The sequence below is a fragment of the Anser anser genome, assembly GCF_964211835.1.
Source record: "Anser anser genome assembly, chromosome: 7".
In the NCBI taxonomy this organism is placed as follows: domain Eukaryota; kingdom Metazoa; phylum Chordata; class Aves; order Anseriformes; family Anatidae; genus Anser; species Anser anser.
Window position 1 is genome coordinate 33395398 of NC_139727.1, and position 24016 is coordinate 33419413.

Below are 24016 nucleotides of genomic sequence, written 5' to 3' on the forward strand. Positions count from 1 at the left end.
TATTTGTGATACTGGTAACACTGTCTTGGATTGTCTCAGACTGTAAATGAGCAGAGGAGATGCCAGAACAGTTGATTTCTATAATGTCATTGACAATTCAGAATGACTGGAAGGAATGCAGACAGTCCCATATTTTTTAGCACTGTTAAATGGGCTATCTGTGGAAATGCTGAAAATATTAATTAGTCTGAAGGTGTCACGTCCTCCCAGACCTTGTTTATGGAAGCATTCTTTAACTTCAAGGAGCTTGACTGAATTTCAAAGGCAGCTCAAAAGTTGTTAGGTTGATGTCAGTGTGTCAGTTTCGAGACCATAATTTGAGGAAATGAATAATTAACCATACAATGTGACTGAATTGTGAAATAGCTGAGATGTGAATTTATCAATATAGTTCATACTAAAATAATTTGTGAGAAAAAGCAGTAAATTTTACCTGAACCTCAGCATTTGATGGTAGGAAATCACTGAAACTGGTATACATGAGGGAACAATAACAGCAGCAGAGCTTGTTAACTGGGAAACGTCAGTGGGAGTGCTAAACAAGAAACTTAAGAGGGAAAGATGTGAGTACTTAAAGACTGATCTTGTTACATAATTTTTATAATCTGGTTATAAGACTGCTAATGGAATCCCTTAATATGAAGGCAGGAGTAGTTTTTAATATGAAGGTGGACCAGAATATCCCTTAAAAAAAAAAGATAAGGTGGGGTGGGGGGATGTTGGAGTAATGTGTGGGGTGCAATCACTTCAGTATAAATCCTAAATTCATACATTTAGGGACTAGGAATACTAAGAATGTGTTTTAGCAGCTGGGATTAAAGTGGGGAAGGTGACATGGAAGAAAACTTGCCTGTCTATCAATTAGAATATGAACGAATTAATATACTTAATTTTATATACTCTATAAGCTATAAAGTGTCAAGTGTACTAGTAGGATGTTCAGCCATAATCTACATTTAATCCTAGGAAAATATTAGTACTATACTTCATTTTTATTATCACACTTTTATGAATGCAAATTGCACAGAGGAGAACCATTAGGATGATCAGGGCAATGGAAGATACAGAGTTTGTTTAAATTAGTAAAAAGGCTGGGAGGGAATAAGATTGCTGTTTGTAAACATTAACGGGCTGTACATTATTAAAAGAGAAGCCAGCTTTTTCAGTCAAATGCTATCACTGACAGAGGGGGAAAAAATGGGTAAACAGGTTGTCAATACATTTAGTTTGAAAATCAGCAGCAGGCTTTTAATTGCTAGAGCTGTGAAGATTTCTAAAAGTTGTTAGCAGAAATATTAGAGCTTGGTAGCCCTCTGGCAGCATCTGGAGCCTCAAAAACTACAGATCGAATGGGGCAGCTGTGTTATAGGCCCTTCTTCTTTTGGATGCTAAGCAGCAAAACTTTTTTGTTTATTATTCAGCTGAAAAAATCTCATATGCACAGTCTACCGAGGAGTGCTGTTGTGCTCAGTTATGGCAGACTAGGAGGGCTTTCCTTGCAGTATCCACAGACAGCATTCCTCGGTTATTCTCCTTCCCCTGCTCAGTGCAGCTGTGTCGGGTTTTGATTCTGGCACTTCAGATTTTGTCAACTGCCTGCCGAAATGAAATGCTCAGCTGCTGGTTGGGTTTTTGCTGTATATCTATTATTCCTTGCTAGTTTGGGCACAGATACCTTAGCCTAATGGGGGGGGGGGGGGAGGGTACCTGGCGGGCTGGGCTCTGTCGCGGCTCCCAAATCGCAGCTGTCTGCTGCAGGGAGCTGGGTGGGCACAGGTCAGAGGCACAGTGCTGTGAGGCTCTGCACGCCCCTGGCCTTGTGGCCAGCTAGGTGGCCAGATCTGATTGCGTGGTTGCAGACACAGCATTAAAGGGCATCCACTGTAGGCCTGTCTAGGACAGACAACCCAGCATTTCTGGTGGGATGTGCGATTATCTTTTTGCCCAGTTACCTTCTCTCATCTGTTCACAGACCTGTGGTCACTGTGAATACTGTTCTTCAGCTTTTCTGATCCATAGGGCAAAGCCCAAAAATTTGCTAAAAGATTGCTTCTCCTCTGCTTCTCTGGCACTAGTTTCTGTGGGAGAACATCCCAGCAGGTAACGAGGGCAGCTCATTTGGCAGTCTGACTGCTTCTTGTCTTGGTTCATTGCCTGGATCAGCAACCCCACTCCTTGCACCATTCATTGATAGTGGATTGGCATTGTTGGAGTTTGTCACCAAAGACCAGTCCCGAATTCTTCTGTCCTTCTGTGTTTTTTTTTTTGAACAATGCTGTATAGCAGGTTTTTATTTATATTATTTAAAATATTTATTTTTATTTTTGTTTATGTAGTGACCACCTCATTGCTTTCCTGTAAGAAAGATGATTTACTGCTTGAAAAAACTTCCAATATTAAGAGTTGTTAGTGAAAGTAATATTCAGATATGCTCACTTTTCTAAAAAAAAAAAAAAAAAAAAAAAAAAAAAAAAAAAAACCTAAAAAATCTTTTGAATCAGAGTATTTTGAGTTGGAAGGAAATCACAAGGATTATCAAGTCTCATATTTTTCATAGTCTCAAATTCATTATAATATGAAGATTTTATGGGATACTTGCAAATAGCAATATTTGGTTTATGTTTGTAATGGTTGAAAAATTACCTTACAGTAATAATTCTCAACTCAAATGCTCATACATCAAATACAGAATAAATAACAGAATAATAAATACTTGATTTGAATGCTTTGATTAGATTGTATGAAAGAAGGACCATAACATTTATATTCAAGAGATCAATACTTTTTTTTTTTTTTCCTGTGATCCCGAAGGAGAAGATTAACGTTGAAGACAATAGATGATGTTTTCTCATTAGGTGGAAATTGATCTTATGACTCGAACTACTGGAACAGATTGTTACTTTGGCAGTTCATGAAACTCCTCAATAAATAGAAATTAAATTCCTTCTCTTGTGTTGTGTGGGTAAATCTCTTTTTTTTTTTTTAAACCTATAGAATTTTTTTCTACCTTTTGAGGATAACGTAATTGACTTCCAATTCAGTTTTATAAAGTTGTTTCTTGTTTAAACCTTTTTTTTTTTCCTTTGGATTGAGTGGTCAAGAAAGAAATCCAATTTTAAATAAATGGAGAAAAATAGTATTTGCATAGAAAATAGTAAAGCGTTTTTTATCTGTATTCTGCAGCTGTAGTGCTGCCTGTTCGATAAAAGACGTATATTTAGTGGATGTGATGTTCCTGAAGTGAAAATTATTTGTGCTGAAATAATGATGTTTCATGATATATATATTTAAGTATGAAAATCTGTAAATTATATTCCAAAATCCTACAGTTTACCTTGCCTTTGTAAGGCACTAGCCACACAAAAGCATTTTTTCTTTAAATGATGTTTCAATAGAAGTCAGTATTATTCTATTGCTTTTTTTTTTTTCTCCCCTCCTCAACTATATATTCCATTTTTATACAGATTGATGGAGTTATTTCAGTATGTATGAATGTTTTACAGCTCTACTGAAGAGGCAGTCCTGGCTGGTCAGTCTTACTTGTGTTGGTACAACCACGTGTATGCGTGCAAAGTGAAACAGGTAAGGGAATGCACCCAGATTAAAGGTTCATCTGGTCGAAAAGCAAAGCTAGTTTCAACCTGGATGTGTTCCCTCACCTGATTCAGTGCAGCCACGTGAAAATTGGTGCCAGCGGTGATGTGAGATAGGGAGTAAGGAGGCCAAGGGTGGCTCTTCTGGTGGCAATGCCAACTTATGTCACTTTGATAATCACGTGCGTCATGCACAGGGTATTATATTCTTTGAAGAAAACAGTGGAGGATTTAATGTTTTCAAGCTCCTGAGTTCAGGTACATGTCCTCAGAATGTGTCCCTCTTCTATGCCAGACCTGGGAATGTGGTGTTTCTCCTCTCCATCTCACTCTTCCTGTCATTCGTTGTAGACCTACCAACAACGAAGTACTGAGGTTGCAAGCAAGTTATCTATGATAGTCTCTGAATCACTGATCTGGTTATCAGTATTAAGATTTTTGCATTGTTAGTGTTGTATAAAAAGGTTTTGTTTGTCCTCATTTTAATACAGTCATTTTTATCTCAGCATAGTGTAGGCAGGAATAATATTTTGGATTTCCTATGTGAATTTCTGTGCTGCTTTGTCTCCAGAAAAGAAAATCTTAAATCAATTGGCAGGCAAGTAGTTTGTGTTTCATTTGTGGTTTGCCACTAGGGGACACTGTTGACCACTACATTTCTGTGCAAGAATGTTATCTTTTGTTGAAAACATAAGTATCTTTTCATTTTACTGGCGGCACAGATTTCATAATTATAAACTGTTCCCTGATCAAAGAATAATTAATCAGCTGTTTATTTTTGAGCACTTTTAGATTCAAATTAAGTGTTTCCTGGTGTGATTTACCAAATCAGAATATTGCTGAGGTTACAATTTTACTACAGTATCTATATTAATGTTTAAGGAATAATATACTGAATTATTCCTACCTTCATTAGACCTCATTCAAATACCATTAATCTTTCCTGGGCAGAAGGTATAATGAGCAATGGGAATCGAGGGTCTCCATCATTTAAGCAACAAAAGATAATCTGGATACAAGTCAACATCATTTTTCTGTAAAGTACCAGGAAAAGTTGACAAATGATTAGGTACAGCTGATCTACCTGGTTGTTGTGTATAAGGAGTAATTGTAACAAGTTGCCCCAAAATGATAATATACACTGGAAAAACTTGATCTTTCTTTTCAATAAGGATAATGTTTTAAAATTATGGACTTGATGTCATGTGCTTATTTAGTTTTAGTAAACTTCACTGGTTCTCTTCTAAACGTTTGTCCAGCTTTTCCTTGACTCTGTGTAAACCTTTGCATTCAGAGCATTCTTTGTCAGAGTTCCTTGGCAAGAAGGTCTGATGATTTTTGCATGAAGAACTACCTCCTCCTGTTTGTTTTGAATGTTCCTTCTTCATGCTGCATTTGATGGATCCTCTCTCCTTACATTTGAAGGGACTGTAAATTATTCACATCCACCCTCTGTCACTTATTTTATAGACCTTTAGCATTTGCTTCCATTATATTTTTTTTCCAGACAGAAAGAACCAGCCAACTTGGTTGTTCCAATTACAGAAGCAATTTGATTCCTTTAAATATCATAGTTCTCTACTGTAAAAACAGTCTCCAGCTCTAATATATCTTTTATTGTTGAGAAGGGCTCACAGATTTCTAAGTGTGGGTGAACCACTGATTTGTACATCGGGGTAACGGTGTCCTCTCTTCCTACCCTATGATTTGTTTTATTGACCATTGCTGAGTATTGTGGTATTTTCATTATTGTGGCAGTTTCTTAACCTGCAACTTTGCTACTGAATAGTGATGGTTAGCTGAGGCTCTCGTCTGTTTAGTTGAGCTAGAACATAGCTTACATAGTTTTATCGATATCAAATATATCCAATCTATATTGTATTTCATGTCTAATTGTTTTGCTCAGTCACGTAAGAACTACTTCTGTGGTTCATCAAAGGCTGTTTGTATGTTTTCTACCCTTCATAAATCATCATCAGCAGCAAGCTTTCTTCACTACTTTACTTTTGAGATCATTAATGTGTACATTGTGTAGCAGAGGTACAAGCAGAAATCCTCGTGGAACTCCACTGGTGACCTCTGTCCCTTTAGATGTGTTCCTTTACTCCGGTATTCTAGTTTTAGCTTACAGCCAGTTATTTAGCCATGCAAAGACCTTCATTCTCTTTCTACAAACAGTCAAATTTCCTTAGAATTATTTGAGGAATTTTGTTAAAAGCCTTGTGAAAATCCATGTCAGTGTATCAAATGGATCACTCCATCTTGGTATCTTCAAAAAACTTTTAACAGGTTAGAAAGACAGGCCTTCTCTTTGCAAAAGCTGTACTGATTTTTACGTGTAGTTTACAATTATCTGTCTATTGACTACTTCTGACCATTCATTTAGCTTATGTTGATTTGTATGGTAGGGACATGAGCGCAGTAGGCCTGTAATTTTCCAGATCCTCCCTGGTACCTTTAAAAAAAAGTCACGTGCTGCTCTCTCATGTGTCAGGGATGTTATTTTAGCTAGGTCCTTAAAAGAAACGAACAAAAAACCCAAAGCAAACACAACTCTGAATAAAACCAAAGCTACCTAACTGTAGTTTTTACAGTCAATATGCTATATTTTGTTATCCTTTCTTTTTGTTCATTTGTGTTGTGGTTTAATCTGGCTGGCAGCTAAACACCACACAGCTGTTTGCTCACCCTCCCCCCTCCCTCTCTGGGATGGGAGAGAGAAATGGGAAAGTAAAGCCTGTGAGTTGAGATAAAGACAGTTTATTAAGACAGGAAAATAATAATAATAATAATAATGATAATAGTATAGCTAATAATAATGTGTACGAAACAAGTGATGCACAATGCAATTGCTCACCACCCGCTGACCGATGCCCAGCCTATCCCCGAGCAGCCGGCCCCCCACCCCGGCCAGCCACCCCTATATATTGTTTAGCGTGAGGTCAGATGGTATGGAATACCCCTTTGGCCAGTTTGGGTCAGCTGTCCTGGGTCTGTCCCCTCCCAGCTCCTGCTGCACCCCCAGCCTGCCCGCTGGCAGGACAGAGCGAGAAGCTGAAAAGTCCTTGGCTTGGTGTAAGCACTGCTCTGCAACAATTAAAACATCAGCATGTTATCAGCGCTCTTCTCATCCTAATCCAAAACATAGCACCCTACCAGCTACTATGAGGAAAAATTAACTCTGTCCTAACTGAAAAAAGGACATATGATCATGGTTTAATCTTTTTGAATATTGTCCTGGTAACCTGCCGTACACTGCTGTTTAGCCGTGCCAGCTTCCTTTTATGTGTATCCAGGTTTTTCTGAGCAGGTGGTGTCCTCTGCTACCTGTATGTCCCCAGTAAGAATCTAATTCTCTGTTGTTCCTTTTAGCTTCTTAATTTCTCTCCCTTGCAGTTCTTTTGTTCCTGGTTTTTACATCTCCTTCATTTAACATTGGTGACTTTTTTGGCTTCTGTTATTCCTGTAGTTTTTTTTCTCTCAAGAAACAGTTCATACATTGTTGCTTTAACTCTGTACACCTCTATACATCCTTCAGTTTTGACTATTTATGTTTCTTAGGATCAAAACTAGGTTTTCATTTGTTTCTTCGTTGTTGTTTATTTGCTTGCTTATTTTTTAGCATGCTACCACAGAGTTCTTTAAGAAGGTTATGCCCAATGTGACTTCAACTGCTTTGATTTTTAGTAATGTGAAGTGAAGGATTTATTCCAGCTAGGCAGGCCGAGAGGGACATAACATTGCTTACAGTATCAGCGTCAAATTACTGAAGTCAGTTAGCTGTCATACAATATGTCTGCCATCACTGATGATAAAAATTTCAGTTCCGTGATTGATAATGCTCAAGGTAGAACACATTGGTGTCCTAAAAATTCAGTGTTTTCCCAGCTAGAAATAAAGCCAGGCAGTAAAGCTGTAGAGTCACTGACGAGGCAAATAGTTCACATGCTGTTCTTTTTTTTTTTAGCAGAGTTGTAAATATATTGAGGTTTTAAATAACAAGTATCTACAGTATAAACCAATGGCCAAGAGATCACAGCTTATTAGACAACAAATGGAAAATATTTGTTGTATATATGATTTTTAAAATAATTAAACTTTAAGAATGACACATTTTGATGATTTTTCTTCATTTAGCAAAAATAATTGGCTAAAATATATTCCAAAATAATATATGGTTATAGGCTTTTGTAGCTTTATAGATTGATTATTAGGGTTTTATAAAATTTAAATACTCAAATCAGTCTGTCTATAAATCAATTTAGTGTGTATTGTCCTCTTGAAAGGCAATGCGAAATGGCATTGGCAAAGGCCAAATTTGTATTCCTGAAACTTTGTATAGTATAACAGATATTGTAATGTAATCTACTGTAATGCTATTTGCTTTAATATAAACTTATTTTGGTTAGTTAAAATGCAGCAGAGTTTTTCTCTGGAGGTAGCATATTGTTTATACTGTGCTACACCTTTTAGACCTACGTTGCATCTAAAAACATGTTATGCCTTTCTTTCAATTTGTGACTCATACAGTATGTTTTCTGAGAAGAATGCCGAAATGTATCATTATTTAAGCTAATCTAGCACTTCCAATTTGACTGATGTCTCTTGTTGCCAATTTTTCATTGAGCATCTGTTAAACATAAAAGTGTATACTGTATTTTATCAGAATGAGCAATCCTGACATCTGTAATTAAGCCTTCCCCATTTCTGCTTTATTGGCTTTAACATCTCTGTCTAACAGATTGTACAAATTGCACATTTGTTTACAAAACAGGTCCAGATTGTTCTTTGAATGTCCCTTCCACGGAGTCTTACTGGATTTTACCAAATGTAAAGCCATTCAGCCCTTCTGTGGGCCGGGCTTCCCATAAGGCAGTTCTACATGGAAAATTTATGTGGGTGATTGGTGGATACACTTTTAACTACAGTTCATTCCAAATGGTGTTGAAGTAAGTGATTTCTCCTTTATGATATCCCCTCTGATATGTCTTAGGGAAAACAAATATCAACACAGCTACATCTATCCTGCTACTTAATTTGAAAGGTTTATGCTTTTTTTTTTTAAAGATTATTTATTAACTCTTATTTTCTGCTTACAGTTTTCTTATAATTAACATGTTATAAATAACTTGTTTATTAACATGTCTATTTCTCCTGTTTTTGTCTATCTTCTGTTTTCTTTTTCAACTTTTGTAATTATCCAAAAGAAATCCCATTATCTTTTGGTCTTTTTTCCTTTTCTGCCTGCTTTTTTTTAACCTCTCCTCCATTGCATTGTGCTTTAATAGTTAATTAGAAGTTAATGGAAATTAAAATCAACCATAGATGTGAGAGGTTGCTCACTATCAAGTCTTCGAAGTAATGCAAAAGGTTGTGGCGTAGGCAGTTTAGTGTGTGTGTGTGTTGCTGATAATTGAGCTTAGTAACCTAGTTTCATAACTTGTAAGTCAAGTGATTTTTTATTATGGTCCCATTTTCTGAAACTGTTGATAGGTCTCTGAAAGAGATGTTCATGATTTTCCTCAGCGAACGTTTAGTATGTTATTGTGAGTTAGTACATTGGTATAATAATTAAAAACGACTTTGTTACTGCTGCTATAACAGATTACCACATCAGATAAACAGTGACAGATCAAGTGTGCACACTTTGCCAAACAGAAGTTTAGTTCAAATAGAAATTTAGTTCAAACATACAAAAGGCCCTATATGCAGGTAGAAAACATTTACTTTTTTATTTCTCTTCTAGCTACAATTTGGAAAGCAGTATATGGAACGTAGTACCTGTATCCAAAGGGCCACTCCAGAGATATGGACACACTCTTGCTTTGTATCAGGTTTGGACTCTTTAGCCTTCAATTTAATTAATTTCTTTGTGTGTGGTGTTAGCAATCTTAAAATGATTTGTGGATTTTTGAGGATAATTCAATGTTTAGTCCTTAAACACTTCGTATTAGCATCGTCTTTAGTACTTAAATCTATAGCTTTTTTTTTTTTTTAATTGCATTTGTTGTGGTGTAAGGGAGAGCAAGCTGGGAGCCAAGGCTGAGTGGGCACCATCCCACAGGAACCCAGCACACAGGGCTGGGTGCTAGTGGCAGGGTCCTTTGACAGCCTCTGGGATGGCAAGTGATGACCCAGGTCCAGAGACCATTCAGGGAGTCTACTTGAGAGCAACAGGAGTCATGGCCAGAGACAGGTCTGGAAACCTGTGTCTGAGGGGACCATGCAGGAGACAAGACCAGGTTCAGGTCCATCCAGTCAAGCAGTCAGGGACAGTGGGTCCTTGGCTGAGCCCCAGGTGATGCTATTCAGGGCCATGTGGCCCTGTTAGTGCCATAAGGGCTGTGACACCAAGAAATACATTTTTGTTTTATTACACTTAGTACAGAACCAGAGCAGTATTTAAAACAAACAAAAGCCGCCAAAACCAACCAAACAAGCAAAACCCAACCACAAATAAACTATAGTTGTAGAGTATCATTTTACTGTAAATTCAAATAAACGTGGACTGCCAGTAGTTTTGCTTCTACTAATATCTTACGGTCTGTATGCTGCTTTATTAAAACAACTTTTAAAGGCTTATTTCACTTAGTAAATAAATTATTTTTATTGATAGAATATAGACAAGACTGAACATTAAAAAAAAAAACAGGTTTTGTTAATCAATTCATTTTTGGCTAGTGTTATTAATATATCAAAAATATAAGGGACCAAAAATAAAAGGACCAAGGATCCAAAATATTAAGGACCAGTGAAAGTAGTGCATAATTTAGCCTTGTACAGACAATGGCAAACATGTTAAACGTGATGGAAAAATACAGATTTCTTTAATCCCAAACTTTCAGTTATTTGCCTCAGACTACTTCAGTAGGGAAGAACAAAAAAAATAGTGTACTAAGCCAGACCAGAACATTCATCTGACCTGGTAACACGTTCAAATAACGGATAGCAGTGAATGCCTGAAGAAGAATGTCAGGAAAAATGGCAAGAACATATAGAAGATTCTTCAGAACATTTTCCTAGTCTGCAAATAGGATTTTCTGTGATTAGTGTTACATATACTAAAAGTATCATTTCTATGAGAAGACTAGAACTTTGTCATTTTTTTTCACACTTTCAGGCCTTTTTCCTTTTTTTTTTTTTAATCATTGATATCATTCTGTGCGTAAGAATTCTGGGGTGTTGTGTGGAGAAATGGAGAAATACCACCTTTTGGGATACTGCTACTTGCTCATTTAATTTTGATATTTTTAAGTTCTTTATGCTGTTTCATATTTGTGTTCTGGGTACCATTCATGATTTTCTGTAAGTCTGACATATACTGACATATACATCTTTCTTTTTCATGCTGAAAGTTTCTTGCCTCTTTAACAATCTAGAGGAAAGCTATTCCATATGATAGAGACAATGACGTCATTGCTATCTATCTTTTTTTCTAGTTCTGTTACATCCTTTCTGAGATATGGGGAATCACAGTCTTTGTGGTACCTCAGAGTTTGATGATGTCATAGACTTAGCAGTCTTACTTTTTCCTTCATAATTCTTAACAATATTTTAGCATTTTGAAAATCAGCTATTGGATTTGTACTGGTATTTTCACAGAACTATCAATTACAATATCATGATCTCATTCCAGTCAACTAAAACCTTACCACTATGTGTACAGACTTAAAATTGTTTTTTTATGCAGCTCTTGATGATTATCTACGTGAACTTTTGTATGTCCGTCTATTTGTCCTTGTATTGCATGTTCAGTATTATGAGATTTTTCTGCATTTCTTTGCCTTCGCTTTGCTTTCTTGTTCTTATGCCAGACTGAACAAACAGTTGTTCTCTGTGGTACACCACTGATGACCTGTCCTCACTGTAGAAAGTGATCATTTTTCCCAAGCTTCATTGAGTTATTTACCCTTGAGTTATCTGTTTTTCCTTTCCAAGAGCAGCTTGGTTTCTTTAAGGCATAAGGAACAATATCAAGCATCTTTTACAAATTCCAACTGTATCAACCAGACCAGACCTTTTTTTTTTTTTCCCCTTCAGGAAAATTCAGTCATTTGTAGGATGTAACTTCTGTTTTCAAAAGCTGTTTGAAATTTCCTCAATCTATCTTACTTCTTCATGTGTTCACTAATTCTGTCCTTTCTGTCTGCTGTTCCTAAGTCTCTTGGTATTGACACATGTTTAAGGAGGGAATTACACACATGAGACAGTGGTCAGCTGTTTGATTCTTAAATTCCTTCAGAATCCTGAATCCTGATGACCTGTTGCTGATTGTTTTGTCTTTTTTATCCTTTAGTATGAGCTTTTGTTATTTTTGTTATTTTGCAATTTCTGCTATGGAAGTACCTGTAAAGTCTACTGTGAAGACTTCAAATACAAAAATTAATTTTATTGCTAAGGCTGTATCTTCTCAGAATACTCTGTACTGTCTGTTGGCACCACAAATCATCTAGTTGGCTGTACTTCTAATGCATTTGAAAAACGGTATGGTAGTACTTTATATATAATTTTGCAGGCAACTCATCAAGCTGTTTCTTGGCTTGCCTTATATGTCTCCACATTTTAATCTCCTGGATTTGAAGCAGATTTTGAAGTACTTTTTCTGACTTCTAACAGTTCTCCTTTATCCTCTTGTAAGCTTGATTTATTTTGGTGTTTCTAGTGGGAAACTGTGCATATACATTTTTTAATTTTATTTTAAAATTAAATAAAAAGCATTCATGGGATCTGTGCAGCTGCCCTTAAAATGTCATCATATTGTCATTAAATATTTTATCCTTTCAGTTTCTTTTTATGAACAGTCTTCCTTTTATATAGCGTTCCTTTAGAAGTTAAAGAGAATTGCAGGTGTGGGTTTTTTTTTTTGCACCCTCTGCTGACTTGTGTTGCTCTTCCAGAGATGTTGAATCTGTACATACCATGGTTAGTATCGTAAAGCTGTTTTACTGCAGTAATATGACTAGATTCTTCTATGTGTGCCCCAACATTGACTCAAAAATTGCTTTTCTCTGCAGTTCTATGATTCATTACTAATGTATTATCTGTTCTTTGAAAGGTTAATTCTGACTGCTATCTTTGGTTATAACTGTTCTTGTGGAATTCTTCCATTTTAGTTGGGAAATGTTCAAGTAATGTATCATTTAGCAGTTCAGAATGAAGGCTTAAAATATCATTTAGCCTTTTCTTATTTGACAATGCTAATATTTTCTTGAGATGTTCCAGACTGAAGGATAACCAGCAAATATCATAGAATGAGTTGGGTTGGAACAGACCATAAAGACCATCCAGTTCCCGTCTCCCTGCAATGGGCAGGGACACCTCCCACCCGACCAGGTTGCTGAAAGCCCTATCTAGCCTGGCCTTGAACACTTCCAAGGATGGGGCATCTGCAGTATTTCTGGACAGCCTGTTCCAGTGCCTTGCCACCCTCTGAGAAGAGAATTTCTGCCTAACATCTAATCTAAGTCTCCCCAGTTTCATTTTAAAGCTGTTACCCCTTTTACTATTGCTGTCTGTCCATGTAAATAGCCTTGTGATTCAGAGATCTTCCTTTCAGTGAGGAAATGCTACTCGTTAATAGTAATGAAGTACCAAACAAGTGTGTAGTTAAGAAGCATTGTTGTTGTCAAAGGCACATGTTCATTAGTAATTAAAATCCACTAATAACGAACACAAACACCACTAGTGTCAAATAATTAACTACTAATACATTGGTTCTGCTAGCACTTATATCAAATATCAAAAGCTGCATGGGCCGAAGGAGCTGATCATATAAGTTGAAGAAATTTGAAGTGAAAATGCACATCCTTTTTACAGTAAGTTCTTAAGTTAACTTGAGGTAATTTTTTTTATTTTTCCTTTCACATATTCAGTCTCTTGAAAAGCAGAAGAATAATTTAGCGTGAAGAGCAGTTGGACATTATATAATACCTAGAGATGGCAGTTTTGAGCTGTGTTTTGAGCTGTGTACTAGTCATTGTGTAACATTTTCTGTTTAGATGAGAGGGAAAAAAAAATATCCACAAAGAAATTAGATTAAGTTTTTGACTTGAGCTCCTGAGATTTCAAAGCCTTGTGCTAGACCAGAGTGAGAGCACAGAGCTAGTATTGCCTGATTGTGGTGCAAGGTAAATTGAAGCTATATAATTGACTCTGTGGAGAATGAAATAAGTTACTGTGCCCATTTCCCTCAGAAAGCTTCTTTAGTTAAAATTGAAGTACTGTACTTCTTTACTCTGAAGAAAAGAGATCAGAAGACTCCCACTGATGTATAGTTATAACAAGTGACTAAGACTTTTTATGCATTTATAGTGGAGAGAGTATAAAAGTGTTCTTGCTTTTAGACCAGCTAAACTGTTAGTGTTGCCTTCAGTGCCCCTTCAGACTGGTTATTGGAAAGGCGTTACCTATCTCTGTTAGCGATTGGTTCTCCCATATCTCAAAGATCATATATAGTTCCAGGCATCTTGATACTTGAAAAATGTCAACGTACTTTGAAATAAATCATAAAAGAAAAATGATTATGGAGAGACTGGAGGAAACGGCTTGTGAGGTTTTTAAGTAGTACATACAGCTCTTCTAAACTGCGACTAGATAGGATGTTAGGTGGTAAATTGAAAAATGCTAGATCCCTGGAATAAAGTACAACGGGAGTTGCATAAAGAGTGGGTATATGGTCAGTGCTGTGAACTTCTGGCCACATCACAGAATTTGACCTCATAATTAAACTGTTGCTAGTAGTCCTGTGGCAGTGGAAGGATGACTGGGCATTGAAATTAGATTCCTTTGAGACTGGAAATAGGAATGAAGCAAACAGGCAGGCTGATGTAGTAGTAATTGTAAAGATGTTTCCCAGTATATGAGCCATTTTATATGTAGACAAACTTAATTTGACTCAGTTGAGGTCTGTGAATGTTACTTCTAATTTTAAAGCTTTATTAAAAAAGGGTAATTGTTTTGATTCCTTTTCTAAATTAATTGGTATTGATGTTGAGTGTATATATACTTTTCTGGTATTTTTATTAGCCTAAGCAAAACAAGAGTGAAACTTTTTCTGCCTTAACGTGAGTGAGACACTCTGTTGTCTATTAGTTTATTGTTGTACTTTTATATGCCTACTTGTGTAGGCTATTGTAGTATAATTTGAAACAGCAGCTCTAGGAATGTAAGAGTCTTTTCTAACTCTTCTGTTAATACTTATTAGCCAGTTGTACCACCAAGTTGCATACTCTTATTATTTTATGACTTTCAATTACATCTTATGCACAGTTTGCTTTCTAATTCCAATTTGCGGACCTCGGAAGTCCTTGAGAACTGGGTAAGATGTGCCATTGCATGCTTCTAGTATGTAGTCTAGATAAGAGCCTATTCAGAGTTCCTCTGAAATTAAGTGGACCTTACTTATGAAGAGATTGTTTTCTTTATGTAAAACTGCAATATTTTTCATTGCTTTTTTCAACATTATATCCTAAGTGGTTTGAAAGTTGAAGTCTAAGCATGGTTGCCTTTTATGTCTAGTAGATCTTAAAGTAGAGGTCTAATAAATGCTTTTCTATACAGTCTGTTACTTAATCGTTTTCAATATATTTTATCTAAATATTCTGCAAAAGATCAGACTGACTTCTCTGTACTAAAATTTTGGCTTATACCTTAGTTTTAGAGCTTGGTTCATGTAGTTTTATTTGCATGCTTTTTTTTTTTTTTGGCCTGGTTTTCTGTACATGTAGGAATGTTCAGACAAACAAGTATATTTCAAGTTTTGCTTTCCAAAAACATGCTGCTTTATTTCACTGTCTTGTGTTTTGAATACAGCAGCGGTCCAGGAAAATGTCACTAGTTTAAGGTATATAGGATATATAAATATATATATAATTCAATTAACTGATATTATCATTAAATTAACGGACTTAATTGAATCGTTCTCTGAATTAATACCTTTAACTAGATCCAGCAGCAGTGTGGAAGTATTTTAAAAATGAGAATCAATTTCATATGCAAAAAGCTGAAAAGTTTCTAATAGATTGCAAACACTGAAGTGAAATATCAGGTTGCCTGATAATGTGTCCTGACAAAAGTTATTGAAGCTTGTTGACTACAGGGAGATATAATCAATATTTGAACCCTGTGGATGTCAACAACATCTTTTTCTTAAGAAGGATCTGTTTCTTTTAGTACTATTATTTGAACTACTCCTCGTAAATATTTATTGTCAAGGAGCCAAGTTCCTGTATTTTAATAAACCTGAGAAATACAGCTTACTTTGTTCAATAAAAATTATTTTTTTCTAAAATAAAATTTATATTACTGTGTCATGCAAGTGCCTATGAAAACTTCCATATTAATAGTGCCAAATGTCTAAGGTGCTATAGACTTCTAGTTTTGACAAGGAGACTCATGCAAGAATTTTTAGTTAATATACCAGATTGCTGGTCATTTTTGCAATTTTTTATCCTTTTAACTCTATCAAAAACAATAATTCATTTGCCTATTTTATGGAAATTCTGTACATTTCTTTGTTCTTATGAAACTTTGAGTGTGCAAGTATCCATGGTTATAGTTAATTTATTATTGATTTATTTATACTCTTAAAAGCAGAGGATTTATATTTGGATTTGGGGCCTTTATTCATTTACAGAAATTAGTGCTTTCATGTAAATACCTGTCTTCCTTCATTAGAATAATCCTGAGGATAAACGCACATTGAAAGTTTTTATTCTTTTTCAGGCTTGTAAAAGAATTTTGCCTTTTAAATTATATAGCTCAGACTGCTAGGCTGATTGCTATTTGTTTACCAGAAGTCTGTAATTTTTTCCTATACCATCTGTTTAGGTCACACAAAGTAATTGACTTTCCAAAGTGTGTTTTGTTTTGTTTTGTTTTTGTAATTCTTAAATGAAAAAAAATAGTTTGGATATTGTTTGTGATCATTTAATTGATTATTTTTGTATTGTTTGTCATACAGGAAAAAAAAATCTGATTTGTAAAACTGGTAAAATCTATTGGAAAGTTTTTTTTATTCCCTTGAAACAACCAAGCGATAGTGTTGGCTGTTCTGTTTGCTTTTATGTGAACAGTTGCCAAGAAACCAGCTGTTGTGGTAGGTAGGTTTCTTCCTATGTCATGAATGAGCGAGCTGCCTACTTGCTCATCTTACCTCTTACAGAGGTTTCTGTAAGTTTGGTAAATTTAGTAGTGTAAAGTAATATATCTGAAATGACCAAGGTTAGTATTTAGACTAAATACTTCCCTGCACTCTTCACTCTGCGATTTAAGACATTGCTAAGACAGAACCCCAAAATAAAAATGTGTTGGAGACCTTGCGTCTTCCTGATGCTTACTGCCTGCTGTTTTGTGTTCTGTCGTGGACAGTCTGCCTCTTGGCCCTTTTGCTCCTCCAGGCTGTGGAGTGCAGTTTTTAACATCTTTCATTTGCAACACGTGTCCAGATTGTCACTTTTCCTCACTAATTTCATGAGGATGCATTGTTTTTAAACCATTACTTGTTTTTGTTCACCTCAGTATGCCATCTTATTATGAACAAACATGTAGTGATCTTCATTGGTGTGCTCAAAGGTGAGCAACGTTTTTGTCCTAGCGCTCTTGAAAATCTGTATCTGTACTGTGCCTGTCAGAAAGCTTCGCCTTTAGTGCATACCTAGGTTTATACTTGGTTTATAAGGGAACTCCTTATTTTCTTTTACTGTCTTTAGGCTGTTGAGGACCATTCGCACTTCGTTTCCTTTGTGTAATATCTTCCTAGACTTTCCAGAATATGTCCACCCTTGCGTGCCTAGTTTAATACCTGACTATTGCTTTTGTCCGTTATAAATATGCATGTAACATGTTTAATTCTGTAGTTCTTCTGTAGTTTTTGGTTCATGTTCAGTTGATCATTGCTAACTTGTGAAGTGTTTTTTAGTTTTTTTTTTTTTTTTTATTATTATTAGAAGCTCCAGGAACTCTGTAATCCTAGAAATAGCCCTGAGCAAAGCTTTAGTTAAATCTGTTTTTGTGGTCGATAAAGCAGTTGTCATGACCTTCTTGTCTTTTTCTCTATAACTCTGTGAATAGTCTCGTGTACAGGATCTGCTGTGTCATTTATAAAGATTGCTCCTCACAGGAGTGTTCTTTTATCTGAACTTGGAATCATTTAAGTAGAACTGTGAGGAGGACTTTGTCAGCTGTCTGACTAATCATTTTGAAGTTCGTGTGGCTCTTCAGGTCACCTTTTTTTTTTTTGTTGTCTTTGCTCAATCTCAGAAATCTTTTTTTAAATACTGTTATATTTCACTTGCAACTACCTAATTAGCTGCTTCTTTCTGCTGTAATCTGTTGTCTGTATTAAAAAAAAGAGAAGAGAGAGAAATTAGTTGATTATGCTACAGATGCTGATTTACCTTAGTTCTATTTGGCAGTATAATGAATGAGCTCTGAGCTATCTAGGTTAATTTTAAGAATAATATTTGCTTATGCTATTCATATTTTACTAGCCCACAAATCCCCTATAATACCCCCCACCCTCCTGCCTGTAAATTTTAAGAACTAAGAAACAAGCTCAATCAGATCTGTTACTTCTGTTACCACGTTGCTTTCTTGGTCCTTCATCCTACCTAAATGCATGATGCTTTTTATTCAGCACTCAACAGTGATTTTAGATGTCCCTTAGAGACACAGGAGGAAAGCAGTATTCCTGAATGTAATAGAGCATGTACCTCCTCAAAACATGTACGTAAGGCAGGGCAGGTTGGCCTGAAGCTTGAAGCCTGTGTCAAAGACCAAAAACCCAGTTAACGTTGACGTGTTATTTCTCTATAAACACGATGGAATTAGGAAAGTACTGTAAAAGCTACTGTACAAAATGTATCTTGATACTGTAATTATGGACATCGGTCATTGCTGATGTCAGATGTATTTTTGAGATAAATCTTATTTCTGGATAATTCAGTTGTAGCACCCTGCTACCTGGATACCTAATCTTGCACAGAAAAAGTGAGGTTGATAAATAGTCATTTTTCTTATGTGACTTGTTATGAACTGTAAATTCTACCTAGTGTTGGTCCAGTTTGTCCAGCTGAAGAACCAATTAGGAAGCAGGTTCACTCTTTACCATTGATGTATTTCATGATGAGTATCCCAGCAGGAAATGAGTCAAATGTTGAGACACTAAGTGTTTTGCCTCAGAAAGGAAAGGGGTGGTTATGTTCTGTGTGTTAATGTTTCTATCATGCTCTAGAAATTTGCAGCTGCCTTGACGTTACTCATTCGTGTAGGGTCAGAACACGTCAAGAAGTTGATGTTTTAGAAGTCTACAGATAAAACTTAAGCTTCACGGAAACAGAAATTGCATCCTGATTTTGCTTACCTTTTCTTACACTTCCCACTTCAGAACAATCGTCCACTGGAGTTTATTTTCATCTTTACCAGGAATTCTTCTTATCACTTACCCTCAGTAAGATATCTATCTAAAGCAACTTTTAATGCTCTTAATGTGTATTTGTATTTGGTTCTGATGAAAAAATTGGTGGATTGGTTATCCAGTTACAGCTAATCTGTGTTTAAAGAAAAAAATAAAAGGGAGTTGGATGGTGAATGGTGTGTGGCCCAGGGAAGAAGAAGAAAAAAGATTCTGCATCATGTATCATGGAATATTGGGTCAACTCATCAGTAGAAGACTGTTGAACCAATAGTTGTGCTGTAGCACACTTCTTCTAGAAAACACCCTGCTATTCAAGAAAACTGAGGCTGTCAGGAGCCTAAAATGATATAAATACTTTTGTTTGCCATCTATTTTGGTTACTGTGGTTGTCCAAATACATTCATAAGACTTATGGGGAGCAGTTCCTTTGGATGTTGCCTTCCTTCATGAAATTTGAGTGTTAGATTTTTCTTGACATACTCTATTCCATCTTTCTAATTAATAGTAACTGATATTTGAGAGCATCTTTGAAAGTAAGGCTCTGTGTTACAGGACAAAGATCTAGAAGAAGACTTCTTAAGAAATAGTAGGATGAGCTAAAATATAGCCTAGCAGACAGGTATTGCCAGAACAGCGTTCAAAGCAAGTCTTCATTCCTTACCCATGATAGCAATAACTATTATGGTATAACCATTGTTACTGTGGTATTGTGAAAAAAGTCTTGGCAGGTTTTTTGGGATTTGTTCTTTTAGAGCATCGAGATTTTTGATAGTGGCATAGGTGTAACAACGCACTTATTAAAAGTATCTCTTATTATGATTTTGTGTGTCAACAGTAAAAATAATGATAGCAGGACAAAGTTTTTTGATTATTCTCAGAAATAAATTTTAAAGGGGAAAAGGTGAATCTCTGATCTCAGCTCTTCCTGTGACTGGCACATTCAAGAAAATTAAATGGAAATACTGGGATCTGGACAACAATTTTCAATTTTTTTCACTTTTATTTTTGTAAGCACCTGCCAGTTTATTTCTCGAGGAACTTAAATCTAGGATCATGTCAGCTGATTTGATTCTTGAGAAATTTGCTGTCAGGTTTTCATATTGTATCTTCCTTTCCGCTAGGCTTTTTAGGGAATCTTTTCATGAGGAGCTTGTAAGAGCAACAGTAAGTGGAAGAAATGGAAGAAGTCCCAGAAAAATCTAAGAGGAATATTTTCTTCTCTTGCTTTGGAAATAAGTTAAATTATACATATACGTATAAACATGTATCTCAGAAATTCTATTTAATATTTTTTTCTGAATTTTTAACTTAGTCTGTCTTGCTTCTTTGACATCTGTAGATTCCTCCAGTGTTTACATCCCACAAAAACAATTCTTTTGGATGTGTGTGCAGTCAGTGCCTCCTCACAGGTTTCCTGGGTCTTTACCCAAGTTCTTTGAAATATTGTTTTATCTCATAGGGAAAAAAATGATTTCAGATATATGTACCTAATCCTAAGGTAAAGTCATACTGGAGGATGTAAATGTCTTTTGTTCAAAGCCAAGTCCTGACTAATCTCTAATGCAGAGTATCGTTGTGTAGGAGCAATTTTAACTTCCAAATCAAGAAATGTTTACCTACAGCAAATGAAAGAATAGTTAAAAATTGCAGAAATTTTAAGTGTGCTCTTAAAGACAGGTCAGGCAGTTTAATTGTTTGTTAACTGACTAATCTCTCTCAGGAGTGGGGAAGTTTTTCATCTGTTGATTGATTCTATGTTGTTTACTATCCTCTAGGTATACAGACAACATCCTAACCACCTCAAGCCTGTGTTTTACCAGTCTAAATAGAATGTTAATCTACTGATCATTTATTTTTTACTTTTCTGTCAGTTTGAGTTCATCTTTCTTGAAGTGTATGAAGACAGTAACGCTTAGTTTACATTTCTACTTAGATCCCTTCAGCTCCTTTTAAAATAAGACTGAATTTTCCCCATGGTTCATTCAAGCTTCTTATGTGTTTTTTTTTTTTTCCTGTGGCCCAGTAGTTAACTGTGCCTGCAGTTTTGATTTTTTTTGTTTGTTTTTCTTAAGCAAGTAAGATTGAATTTGAGTTAAACCTGAGCATTTGTTATACTGCAGTATGCAAGAGACAACTGCCCAAACACCACATAGATTAGATGCAGACGGCATGTGGACTTGCCATGTCCTAGCAAAGACTAACCGTCATTCTCAGAACCAGAGGCAGTATTTTTCTACCTGGGATAAACTGTCCTTCAACAGTGAGCCAGTCAGTGAAGCCAACAAACTGAAATTCATTCTGTGACTTATATGCCTTGATTTGCTACTCTAGATGAAATTAGAGATATAGTAGAATCGGTTTCAAGTCAATTTTTAAGTAAATCACTCATTTATCTCAAACAGCAATGCCATCTGTTTTGATATGTGGTTCATGAAGACCATGCTGTTTTGCATCCCTTTAGTACTCAACTAACTCTCCCATTGGGATATGATTTTTAGCAAATGTGCCCAAGGGGGTGCTGTACAGACATGGTCCCTTTTCTTTGGGCTCATTTGTGAATGATTGTGAAGTTTCTGAGGACTTAATTTATGTTGTTATTAAGATAAAATGTTCTCCCTTGTGTATATGCCAAATTAAATTCCCATAGATTGAGTGTATGGTAAATCACATTTTAGTTCTGTGAGCTATTCCTTAAGAAAACAGTATAAACCCTTCTGTTTGTTTATTTTTTATTTTTTAATAGCTGCAGTATGAATTAGAGTCATGTAATTAAAGCTTTTCTGCTTGAAGTAATCCCGCTGAGATTCATTTTGGTGTCATTTTCATGGCTGGGTTTATTCTTCAGTGAAACATTCTCCTTATCACTGTTGATTTAGCTTAAATATTGTTGTCTGGGACTAGTGTCTGATATTGAGCTGTTTAATGTAGTATCAGCTAAATGTGAAGATTTAAATCAGATTGTTCAGTTATGAAGTATTAGGCAGCACAGAAGTATGCAGTTCAGATGTTACCTTACTATAATCCATTAACTGCTCTCTCCCAATTTTTACAGGAGGACATCTACATGTATGGAGGCAAAATTGAAACAAATAATGGCAACGTCACTGATGAGCTGTGGATTTTCAACATACACAGTCAAACGTGGAGTATCAGAACTCCTGCAGTACTTGTACATGGCCAACAGTATGCTGTGGAAGGTCATTCAGCACACATAGTAGAGCTGGACAGCAGAGATGTGGTTATGATTATCATTTTTGGGTATTCTGCCATATATGGTTATACAAGCATTGTGCAAGAATACTACATCAGTAAGTCACTTTCAAATATTTTTTAGCTTAAGTACGCTTCCCCTTTTCACAAAGGAAAATATATATTTGGCAATATGAATAAAATCTCATATTTTTTCTAACTATGTAGATCAGATTTATTGTTAGCCAGCAGTATTCGTACGTCTTTGGAGTATAATAGCTTTGGCGATTTGTTATTCTGTACATGGTTGTGGTACTCTAAAGGGGGTAAAGGCTGAAACAAAAAATTCCAAATAGTTGTTAATGTTCTGATGGAACTTACTCTTTTTACCAATATGCTTAATGTTTTTACTACATAGTTGAGTAAAAAAGGGTGAATGGAGTGAAAACCCAAGGGCAAAACAGAATACAATGGAGTAGTTATTGAAAGAATTAACTAAATTTGAAGATTCTTAGATTAATGTTGCTGTAATATATTCACGTGTATTTTCAAAACATAATAACACAGTTTATCCTTATGTGTAGGCTTTTCTCTGAAGTGTATACTTGTTGCGACTAGAAGAAATAAAAGAAAATTAAGACCAATTTTTGTAAATAACCATCATGTCTGTCTGGAATTCCCCTTGCACCATAGCAAGCTTTTCTTATGGGTGATCTAAAAATGTTAGAATTAAATAGACCAAGACATTTTATCTTATACGTGATACTTCTAAGATATACTTTTAATAGCGTGATCTTGAAAATAAACCTTCTTAATGCATCTTTAGGAATATTTATATACTCACTAAATCAAATAATGATGTCTTTTTTCAGTCCTTGTTTTCTGTAGAATTGATCCGAGGCTCTTACAGTTATTTAAGCAATAACGGCATGCATACATACAAAATTTCAAAGTAATATTTTTATATTAAGACATAATAAATGCCTTTCAAGTAGTTTCTATTTACTTGCTTGCATTTGTATGTGTGTGTACACCTGTGTAGACCCTGTTCGAGCAGATTTATGGGATGGGGAAGTACCTTCAAAACTTAGAGGGTTCTTATGTTTCCTAGAATTAACTTTGATGGTAGCGTTGAAAGTTTGTAGTGATATTGAAGAAAGAGAATGGGAATAAAAGGAAAAGCACAATAATGTGTTTTTTCCCTGTAGAAAAATTTGGTTAAGCTCCATGAACCTACTAAAAATCTCTCATCTTAACAATGATGTTACACAACAGTATTTTAAGGTTTATTAAGTATCAAAGGCCAGCTTTTTTGAAAAAAGTTTTGAAAGGATTTTTTTGTTGTTGTTTTGTTGTTGTAGTTTGTTTTTAAACTATCAGAGAGGAGGCCTTTTCTTGAAGACTTGTTAAGGAAGAACAACAACAAAGAACAATTTCTAGTTTTCTGCATGCTCATTCAGTTTAGTGCATACTTGAACTTTGGATAATTTGCTTCTCCATATGTTTATTATTTAGTGTGTAGAAGAAATACCAATATTGTTCTTACTTATTATAGATAGTTTAATAATGGAAGGAAAATAAGAAGGTTGAGGAATATGTGATTCACTTTGCAATGTAAAAGTTTCTCTGTCTGGGATATTTTATTGCTGTCCTTATGGTTGAAATATACAACTTGTTGAATAAGTTTTAAAATAGCTCTATTGGTGGAGGATTAGTAAAACAGACTGCAAAAACGCATATATTTAAAACAACAACAAAATACACTCACACACACACAAAAACAAGCCAAATTATTGCAGTTTCATTTTACCTCATTGTC

The 24016-nt window shown here is 35.5% G+C and overlaps 1 protein-coding gene across 30 annotated transcripts in view; it reads left to right on the forward strand.

Annotated features, from left to right (window-relative positions):
- The window catches only part of ATRNL1 (attractin like 1), a 519713-nt gene that overhangs the window by 77897 nt on the left and 417800 nt on the right, over nt 1–24016 (forward strand). For all 30 annotated transcript variants that reach the window (XR_014586744.1, XM_083844108.1, XM_083844135.1 and 27 more), the window contains 3 exons: nt 8368–8542; nt 9340–9427; nt 22061–22316. Coding sequence is in view for 29 of the 30 variants with exons in the window: in XM_083844108.1 (XP_083700234.1) it covers nt 8368–8542; nt 9340–9427; nt 22061–22316 (519 nt within the window). In the remaining variant the exon portion in view is untranslated. The remainder of the gene's footprint in view (nt 1–8367; nt 8543–9339; nt 9428–22060; nt 22317–24016) is intronic.